The sequence below is a fragment of the Poeciliopsis prolifica genome, unplaced genomic scaffold (genome assembly GCF_027474105.1).
Source record: "Poeciliopsis prolifica strain line A6 unplaced genomic scaffold, Auburn_PproV2 SCAFFOLD159, whole genome shotgun sequence".
Taxonomy (NCBI): domain Eukaryota; kingdom Metazoa; phylum Chordata; class Actinopteri; order Cyprinodontiformes; family Poeciliidae; genus Poeciliopsis; species Poeciliopsis prolifica.
The window spans coordinates 78,541-89,533 of NW_026562534.1; the positions used below are offsets into that span (position 1 = coordinate 78,541).

The window sequence follows — 10,993 nt, forward strand, 5'->3', positions numbered from 1 at the left end:
ATTAAATTAAAAACTAGTAGCTGAAACTGCTTGAGCAACAGAATTAAGAGTTTTACAAGAAACAAGCAATTTAATTACAGGCTGGTGCCGATCCGGAGCTTCTCCGGTAATGAAGCCCATCTGTGAGCCATCAGTTATCACCTGAAGGTGGGAAATTACACTAAACCGTTTTCATTATGGGGAAAAGACAGACAGCCATTTGGTGAGTTTAAAAAAGATCTGATTGAAATCAAGAGAAACATCTGTTTGCTGTAATAGTTGATAAAAACATCAAATTTAAATAGAGTCTGTGCTTTGTTCTTTCCTAATGCTGCTTTCAGCTGCGTCTCTTGGCCAAGTTAAAGTATCGTCTAGTCCTGAGCTCCAGACTTGGCCCTGCAATGCTCTCTGGGTCGATGTCTCTTGGTTGTGTCTACATTGTCGTCAGTTTGACTTTATCCTTCTTCAAGTCAGACACCTTCTTAGTCCAAACAGAACACGAAACCCAACCCAGATCGGGCAGGCAGAGGGGCAAAGAGACTAAAACAAAACAGAAACCAAACCGAGACATCAAGAAGAACGACTGAGAGGTCATAAGATTTAATTTAAAGTTCAAGAGGAAGATCTGTGGAAACCCACAAAGAAATTCTGGAGCCTGGTGACGAGTAAGCCAAGAGACTGGAGGGCAATGCCAGAGGCGCAAGAACCTCGGAGCCTCCAAGGCGGCCAGAGGAACCTTTGAGGCTGTTATCAGAGATCCAGGAACCTTGGAGGCTGTTATCAGAGATCCAGGAACCTTGGAGATCCAGGAACCTTGGAGGCTGTTATCAGAGATCCAGGAACCTTTGAGGCTGTTATCAGAGATCCAGGAACCTTGGAGCTGTTATCAGAGATCCAGGAACCTTGGAGGATGTTATCAGAGATCCAGGAACCTTGGAGGCTGTTATCAGAGATCCAGGAACCTTGAAGGCTGTTATCAGAGATCCAGGAACCTTGGAGGCTGTTATCAGAGATCCAGGAACCTTGGAGGCTGTTATCAGAGATCCAGGAACCTTGGAGGCTGTTATCAGAGATCCAGGAACCTTGGAGGCTGTTATCAGAGATCCAGGAACCTTGGAGGCTGTTATCAGAGATCCAGGAACCTTGGAGGCTGTTATCAGAGATCCAGGAACCTTGGAGGCTGTTATCAGAGATCCAGGAACCTTGGAGGCTGTTATCAGAGATCCAGGAACCTTGGAGGCTGTTATCAGAGATCCAGGAACCTTGGAGGCTGTTATTAGAGATCCAGGAACCTTGGAGGCTGTTATCAGAGATCCAGGAACCTTGGAGGCTGTTATCAGAGATCCAGGAACCTTGGAGGCTGTTATCAGAGGCTAGAGAATCTCGCAGGCCATCCCAGTGGTTCAGGAACCTTTGAAAGCATTTGCTTGAGGGACCTATGAGGCCAGTAACCAAGAAGCTTGTCGCCTGAAGGCAACCAGAATGCCGGCTGTGCAGATCATCTGAACACGGCAGAAAGTTGGGTGGCCATCGATGGAGGCGAAGGGACCATTTCCCAGTGGCAAACATTGATGACTCTTGGATTTTTGAGGATATCATGAAAGCAATACAAAACTTTATAGCTGCCAACTTCATCCCAATCTGCTTCTGTTTCTCCAGCTCATTCATCCATCAGTTGTTATTCCTACCTTCATCCTTCTCTCCCTGATCTCAGATCTTTCCCTCACTTCTGCTTATCTCCTCTTAGCGTTCCCAGCCCTTTTCTGTGACTGGCAGGGAAAGTGGAGTGTGTCATTCTTCTCTAACTGTACAACTTGTTTGTCTATCTGTCCGTCCAGCTGTACTCTAACTTCCAGTCTTTCTGTTAAAGAAGCCGCGATTCTGCAGTAATTATCTGTTAATCAGCTGCAGGCTGGCCCGACACGCGCCTCTTTAGGCACAGATACACTCGCTGTAAATACGAGTCCCTTCACATGCTGTTTCCATAAGTGCTCCTGTGCTTTTTGCTGACAGACAGATGGATGATTGCAGAAATGATGGAAAGATAAGTAGATGGACCGACAGGCAGATGGACGGCAGTGCGGGGAGAAGTGAGGCTAAAGGGAAGAACAAATCACTTGATGGATGTTTAAACAGGATGATTGGAATAAGGAGGAAGCTGAAGGAGTGAAAACGCTCATCAGGATGGAAAGTTGAGAACAAAGACATAGAAAAGGGAGGAAATGGAAGGAGAGCAGATGCTGGATTATAAATGTGTACACATGGCAGCATATGAGTCAAGCGTTTGCCGTTTGTTCAGATGAGAGCAAACAGTTAGAAGATGGTTTTGCACCTTCAGACTGCTGCTATAAAAATAATATGTTTGTGGGCTCTGTGTGCATAACTGAGTGTAAATAATGAGGGGAACATTTCAGGATCCCAGCAAATATTGGGATATTTGCTCTCATCTGTCTTTCTTCTCAATCTTTCTGAAATCAAACCTTTGCCTATTTTAATTGATTTCTTCTTTCTCTGCAGATAATTGGACGTTTATTTTTCATCGCCTCATTCATCGGCGAGTTCCCATTTGAAAATAAACTGATCCGGTTTGAAGAGGCAAAAACTGTTTCTCTCAGATGGGAGGAAAAAAGATTTGGACGTTCAGGAACATTTAAGAAAATGACGGGATCTAAAACATGTAAACTGGTGAAACACCAATGAAGTTTTGGACTGAGTGGGTGAAAATGAAGAAAAACTTACTCAGAAATTAACATATTAAACTGAATTTTGTTCCATGGGTTATCCAAATGTCTGCAAGGCAGAAGCTTTCTGGGAAGATGAACAGTAACATACTGGGACCACCAAAACACTTCAGATAAGTCTCAGGACTTTTCTTTGAAAAAAATTGTGGAAATTTTTACATTTCAAAAGTCTGAAATTTTCAAGATTTCTAGAAAATTTAAGAGAATAACTGCAAATTTTTCCTCTAATTTTGGACTTTTCAAGTGCAGAAATGTTCAACTTTTTTTCTAAAACTTTTTCTTTGGAATATTCTGGTGGACATTTACTCCTTTTTTGTCCACAATGGTCCTAAATCACTGTTGTTCAAAGACGAAGGACGAAGACAACATTTGTAGGACTTGAGATGTTCAGATCTGTGGTTGCTGAACCGGCTGCCAGTCACTGTGGGGGCAGCATCATGTTGTCCAGTACTGACGGATTAGACAATGAAGGAGAACCAGAACCACCTCTGTCAGTGAATAGAGAAATCATTACGAGAAAACCAGCTCCCCAAAATTAACATTAATATTCAAAAATCCCAAAGGGAAATGAAACATTGTTGTAACTCATATCAAGACATTCAAAAGGCTGAAACCAGGAGTAAAACACACAGTTGTTGCTCTGATTCCTTTTCCATGCAGCAAAAATAATTAATCTTCTTCCAGAAAGCACAAAAATTCAAGAGGCAGCATCTCAACAGAGCTATTTGGCATGATTACTAGTTTTGGTGGAGTTTCATTAACCTTTTAACGCATTTGCTCAACTTCCAGCCGCCTCTGTTAAAACTTTAAGCAGTAACGGTACAAATGATGGATATAAACACTAAAATGGACTTAGACAAGAGCTTTAATAAAGTGAATTAAGCTATAACTGCCATTCTCTCCTGCATTGTAACATTAGAAGATTTTTCTATAAAATATTTGACGCCGGCTCAGAGCTGCCCTGCCAACATATCCATCATCTGAGTAAGATCTCCCACACAGTCTGACATAAATCAAATTTAGTCACTGTGAGAATAAAGTGGGGGATGCTCAGATATCATCTAATATATCTTCTTCCTCTCCTCTCTCTCCTCCAGCCACACTCCATAACTGTCTTTATTACCTTCCTGCTGCTACCCACACTTATTTGTCTCATTTCTTCCTTTATTTTCCTCTGTCATCCACCGCCCTCCCAGCCCCCTCTGGAGCTTGTTGATTCAGCCGACTAAGCAGCCTCTCTAGCCTAACATCATTTATTAAATATGGATTAATTACAGTGAAACCTCGTTAAGCATTGCAAAGACCTCCTGCATTTACCAGGAGTTGTTTTAATTAGACGAAAAGAAGTTCTTAATGTGCTACACCACGTTATGTTCTACACCTCCGACATCCTAATCAACTCAATCGCGTCTTGATTTGTCTCATCCTTGCATCTGGGAAACATGCTCTGCATCTTTAGCGACAGGATGCTTCAGCTGGAAACGCAACTAGGAATTACATTTATGTTGTGTTTCTAGCAGTGGCTTCATCTGCAAGTTTTGAAAGGAGATGCTAACAAGTCAGACCAACTCTGGTAATAACATCCTAAAAGTGACCAATTAAAGTTCCTTAAACAGATTAGAATATGTCTCTGGTCCATACAAAACATGTTCATTACATTTTTCCACAAAATCTTTCTTATGTAATGAGATTTTTATCAGTTCTGTTCAGTTCTGCTATTTTGAGATCCTTTCTGAATTTTATGCAACACCAAAAACTGAAAACTCAAAATGACTTTAGAAACTCAGAAACTTCTTTGTTTTTTTTCTAGAAACGTTTTTACTTTTCAAACTCAGAAATGTTATTGTTTTTGCTGGGATATCGTGTTTTTTCAGCCTCGTCAACATTTTGTATATTTCATAAAACTGAGATGAAAATACGTTTTCACATCACATGAATCAACAACCCGATGTTACTACTGGCAGAAACAACAAAGACGACAAGAAGTGGTTGAAGAATAAAGCGTAGCATGTTTGTCAGGATCTATTTTGTGAACAAACGCAATTACATTCGTAGCTGCAAGTTCTGCACACATTTGCAGCTATTCTCATCAATATACAGCATTCTGCCTGCACTCATTAAACAAGTAATGCAGTGATTACTTTTGGGCTCTCTAGATGTTTCCATTTCATTCACCAATGGTAAAAGTAGAGTAAGTTTTATCTGAAAATTTAGTGACCGGACACTGAGCGTGAGCGTTTCTCTCTGAAGGTGAAGTCAGAGTGTAAAACACCAGGAGAAATGAGGAGCATCTGCTCCATCGTGCCCCCAGGCTGAAGCTAACAGCCTCTAAAAGACAAAAACAAAAACATTTTCCACCTCATTTCTGTCTGCTGGCTCTCAGCTGCTCAAACATACGAAGGAAACCATCATGTCCACTGTGAAGACGGGGAGATTCAGGCCGGGTTATCATTTATGAGCGCTGTATAATTCATGAGCTTCTGTGAAATTATACTTCTGTAATTTACGTAATTGATTACTCTGATTACAACAAATATTTTCATTCTGGTATGATGAAAGAGTTGATGTCCACCAGGCACATATTTTATTTAGGATCCTGTTAAAGAAGCACAGCGCTGCAACAAAAGCTGAGCAGCAGAAAGAAGAAAGGAAAAAAACACGGGTTGAATTAAATCTGTCAGATTTACCATCTGAACCGACGGTTGTTTAAATCTTCCTATGGATAAATATTAACGCACTCTTTCACCACGTCCGGATCTGATTTTTGCTTCTCTCACAATGTTTTTACAGTTACAGCTGTGTTGAAATGACGCCTTCAGGGCTAATGTTCAAAATCTAAATTACAGATTTTAGTGCTCCTCTGAAATGTGTGGGATTTAAACAGGCAGTTTTCCAACTACCAGAACTTATGTTGAACATAAATTGTTTATCAATATGCATATCCTGGAGAAAGAGAGAAGAATATCCTTCGTATAAGTTATGTTTAGTTGATTTTATCCCACCAAAGTGGCTCCAGAATAAACCAAAGTCCCAGTTTAATCACAGAGAAGTGAAGAGCTTCTTTCAGGTCTCATTCACACCAACAGCCTGCTCAAATATGGAGACCGCCATGTTTAAAACTTCTATTCAACAGTTATAACGTAATAAAACCTTCAGCTGTAATAAAAAAAGATTGTCTGTGGAATAACATGAGCCCAATACTTCCTATCTCTGACTTTTTAATATTTCTGGTCATAAATGCAGTGAAGACTCCAGCAAAGAGCAGCAGATTCACCTGAATATGCAGCTGTTTATAAACTCTGCAGGTGTAAATCACACTATCCTTGCTTCACTTCTCTGATTTTTCTGTGGAGTGTAAATCCTAATTATTTGATTTTTCACGCAGCATATCTAAAATATTTGAACGAAAATGCGTCTTGGAAAGTTAAAATATGAATGTGCAATGCTACGCTACATGCTAATGGATAGCATTTGCACAGAAACACCGTTTTCTGATTGGAATATGATATGCTAGCTTCAGCGGTTTAACAATGACAGTTTTAACAAATATGTACAAAACATATTCTTGATAAAAGATTCATGTTGCAGGTTTCATATTTTTAATTTGCTCAATTTTTTGATTGAAGGAAATGCAGCTGAGGTGTTTTCCCACCTGACAGTGCGGTACATTTGATTCAACTCGGGGCCAAAACGACAACATTTGTTACATTTTCAGCTGATGTGGTTCTCTTTCTCACTTTACAAACTAACTGAGCAACCTGTTCCCCTCCTCGCCTGTGGGGCGCTGCGCTGAAAATTACTAAAGGAAACGACAGAAAAATCTCTAAAGAAGACACTGAGCATAATTCGCAAAATGGAAGCAGAAATGGAGTGGCGTCAGGTTTTAGCGGTTGAAGGATTTCTTTTTTGTGTTTGGCAAAAAAAACAAAAGCTCAGTAATTTCTCCCTCTAGCACGAGGCTAGTGTGTTTGTTTTGGTTGCATATACCCAGAATCCCCTGCACTATAGTCCACTTTCTAGTTTTGGGGCAGTCTCTGGTCCGCTTGGCGTTCACATACACCTTCAAACTGCACCAGAGTTCACTTCAAACGAACAGAGACCAAAGTTTGTAGCGGGACCAGAGTTTGATCAGCATTCACACGTCCCTAACCGAACCGGACTTTCGAGACAAATGGATTGGAGTTGGACTAAAGTGGACTAAATAGGACTGGTGTGAACGCATCGTTAAATTTATAACAAAAATCTCAAACATCTTTTCAACACTGTCATTTGTCGAAGTGTATTATTTGAAAATGGTCTCAAAACAACAATAATTTCAGAGAAAATTTTTCATCCAGCAAAATTTTAACAAGCCTAATTCTCTCAAGCATTTACTCTCTATCCAGCAGCCCTCACTCAATACCCAACGCTGCGTCTCTAAAACACACACACACACACACACACACACACACACACACACACACACACACACACACACACACACACCAGCAGCACTCAACATGCGCTGCCATTAGGCTGTCAGTTCGTCAGGCCAATAGAATAAGTGCCGTGGATTAGGCCGACACACACAGAGGGAGAACGGCCGGCATACTGACGAGGTGACAGACATCCTGTCATAAAGCTCTCCCTGTCTTTAACCACTCAGACAATCAATAACAGTCAGACCTAATCAACTTAGTGTCATTTTCTTTCTCCATCCCACTTTTACATTTCTGCTCTGGACGGGAGTGATGAGCGACACAAAAGAGGACAAGACTTATCTGCTTCCCCACAGTCTCGTCCTTTCACCTCCTCTTTGCTTCCCAGATCTTTTCTTCTATTATTCATCCCGTCTTTCCTCTGCGATCCCGTCCCTGTGACCTCATCCTGTCTCTTCCTCCTTCTCTCATTCTTCCCCAAAGTCTTTCATCTAAACTTCACCTCCTGAACCTCTCCTATCCTCCCTACTCGTTCTGTTTTTTGCACTTCCCCTACATGTTCCTGTCACACCTCTCACTAATCATATCAAGGCTGTTCTAATTGACCTGAAGGATGTTAAATCCTCCTCAACATGTCGGACTGCGTCTCTCCTTCATTCTCCTCCTTTCATCCTTTTTGTCCTTGCTGCCGAAGAAAATCAAACATCAATTCGGAATATATTACCTGAACCTGAACAAGAAAAGCTCAAAAATAAATCCTTTTTTATGACTTCAACCTCATCAAACAAGCGTTACGTTTTATCTCTTGCTGTGCAAAACACATCTAAATGTTCATTTAAATCTTATTTCACCAAATTTTGTGCCTAAATTGAGTTCTTTGCTAACTTGAAAGCAGTCAGATTGAAGAGGGAGAACAAGGCATCATCAGAAACATCCCGGTGACTGAAGGCTTGTGCGCGTGGGAACCTCAGATCAGATGGACCAATGTCGCCCTCTAACGGCAGACCTGCGAACAGCACCCTGATAAACTCTTTCTAAAGCAAATTTACAGGGAAATTTACAACACAAAAATCGATTGTGCGTAAAAATGTCCCAGACGGGAGGTTTTGAGTGCATTCGAAGAACATTATAAAAGGGAAAGCAAACGCAGCTTTATTATACGTGGCTGTAAATTAAAGTTGTCACTCTTCCGCAACTGGTGTAAACTAAAATCTTGGGGGGGGGGTTTGTTTTGTTTTTTTGGGTTTTTTTAAATAAAGGTTGTTATAGACACGAAGGAGTTTGAATTTGCGTTTGGAGATTTTTAATTGAAAGAAACGAGCCAACAGGAAAGTCGGGCTGCATCTTTACGCGCGGACAGCGGCTCGGTCTGTGGCTCCGCAGGAACACAGGGGAGATGCATGAAGAGTTAAAGGAGGATTCAGAGCTCGGAGACAGTCTCCCCTTCAGAGCAGCCTCTTTCTGCGATCCTACAGGTCATGAATACCAAGCAGAGCGAGCTGGGTGAGCGGCTTGCACACAAAGCGGACAGGCTGCTGCACTGTCATGAAGAAACCATCCTGGTAAAACTTCAGATCAAACAATGAATCAATGATCTCCTGAAAACCAGCAGGAAAGCAAAGTTTTAACAGACAGCTGAATTTACGTCTTGTTTAAATATTTACTGAAGAATTTGGCTACTATATTCTTACACAAAAATGTGTAAATAGTAACATAAAAAGTGAGTATTTCAGCATTAAATCAAACGATGCCCGGTGCTTTAGAGCTTTTCCATACAGTCTTTGGAAACGTGCAGGTTTCTCTCCGGTGCGTAAAACGCGCTCCGGATTCCCGGTGATCCAGACATTTTCATAGAAATTCAGGTAAATTGGCTCAGACTCCTGTCTCCTGTATTTGGACCTGGAGGTGAACATGGACATCTGATGGACAGAAATGTGTCATGAAATCATGTTTCCAGACCTCAGGGCGCAAATACAAAAAGGGAAAACTTCGCGAGATGCTTTAATTTGGACTCGTGTTTAAAACAATTTAAAGCTTTAAGGCTTGATGAGATTCCTGGAGGGAAAACTTCCTGGAGGAAAATCAAAACTGAACACCTGAACTTTAAGGATTCAGCAGATTCTTTGTGGGTTACATGTCAAGTTTTCTCCACGGATCAGACATGAAATCAATCCACCCAACAATCTGGATTCTTCTTCTTTTAAAAGAAACTTAAAAAGGAGAAATAAATCAGAGAAATTAACGGAGTTCCTACCTGGGAAGAACTGCCCTTCAGTAAATCCCAAAAGTACCACGCAGAGAAAAGCTGTCGGCAAAGCGCGACAATAACTCCGTTCATCCATCTCTTCTCCTCTTTCTGTTCTGGTTCTGCTGCACTTCGCCGAACAGAATCACTTTACATGCTCCAGTCTGGTCCAGCTGCTGGCTTCCCGGTCCTGTCTCCAGGAGGAAGGATAAAATCCGCGCATTGGTGGACAAGAGAACCAGACAGAGACAAGGGGGCTCACTCTTCCTCTCCTCTCCTCTCTCTCCTCTCGGGTCCGACAAAAAGTGTTTGTGCGTGACTGCGCGTGTCCGTGCGTTTGTAGGCGTGCGCGAGAGGAAAGAGGGATGGCCGTGTGCGTGTTTGCGCGCTCAGACGGTCTGTGACGCACTGACGAGGAGTTGGAGAGGAATGAGGAGCGGTGCGCACCACGCCGGGTGCCAGACACGCGCGCAAAGCGGTTACCGCGCGCGACGTTTCCGGTGATGATTTCAGATTAAGATGGTGGGATTATTGCGGAGGAAAGTAAAAAAAAAAAAAAATGAAGCAAAATCGAGGAGGATGCGAGAGAATCTGGAGGTTATTTACGGAAATGTTGTTGGATTTCAAAGTTGTTGTTTTTTATTATTTTTTTAATTCTGTTCCCCAAAGTCAAACAAGTTAACGCAATCTGTCATTAATGTTGATATCTTCAGATATTATTAAAATGCATTTTTGTAACTGGTTCTCAGAAAGTTTAGGGTTATGACAAAATAAAGGTTTTATTTCCTGTAAATTGAGAACAATAAAATATTCCATTAAATGTTTCACAGGATCCATTCAATCAATATAAACTCTTAATTATTCCACGTGATTAAAAGCTGGAGTTTGGTTAGTTTTTGGGTTAAATGTTGCTTTTTATTTTGTCGGGCAGACATCGCGTCTCTTCCGCCTCGCCGTTTTCCTCCAGCTTTACGCGCCAGATCCCGCAGGTTCCCCCCGGGTCCCGCCGCCTGTTCCCTCCGCAAAGCGAACCTTGGACCGAACTCATCCTGCCGCGTTTCGTCCTGTAACTAGACCTGCTGTTTATTAACTCTAGCTTCATTAAAACAAACATAAACACGCACAAAGTGAACAATATTATTATTTCAAACTGATCAGTCAGATAATAGCAGTTTTCAGGTTTGTTGTGATTCTTTAAATTTCACTTCTCTGCTCTTTTGATTATTTTTGTATTGCTTATTTTCTTATTTTTGTTTGTTCTGTTATGTTTCATTTGTTTCATTGTGTTACTATTTATTTCTGTTCAGGTTTCCCAGCTGATCATGATTTCCTCATTTGCTTCCACCTTTACAGGCTGCATCCACTCCCATCATTAGCCCTGAGTTCCTGGGTCATTCTGTCCTCAGTATATTTAGAGGGGACATGAAACACAAAAGTTCTCATTTTTCACGTTCTTCCATTTGAGTCTCTACTGATTCTAAAAACATCCCAAGCAATTAAAACAATGTTGTTGTTTTTTGCCAATAACTTCCTGTTTTTTGGTGTTTGGAAAATGAGCCATTTCAAAATCTTCCGGAATTCCAGACACTGTCCGTTACCCAGCAACTCCA

At 41.4% G+C, this 10,993-nt stretch overlaps 1 protein-coding gene across 1 annotated transcript in view; it reads right to left on the reverse strand.

The window, feature by feature from the left end:
* Nucleotides 1-9,782, reverse strand: part of LOC129356170 (receptor-type tyrosine-protein phosphatase T-like) — a gene marked incomplete at its 3' end in the record, with an annotated part of 74,618 nt that extends 64,836 nt beyond the window's left edge. Inside the window, exon 1 of the mRNA XM_055025771.1 lies at nucleotides 9,393-9,782. Coding sequence (XP_054881746.1) covers nucleotides 9,393-9,480 — 88 coding nt within the window. The remainder of the gene's footprint in view (nucleotides 1-9,392) is intronic.
* Between the last annotated feature and the right edge of the window lie 1,211 nt (nucleotides 9,783-10,993).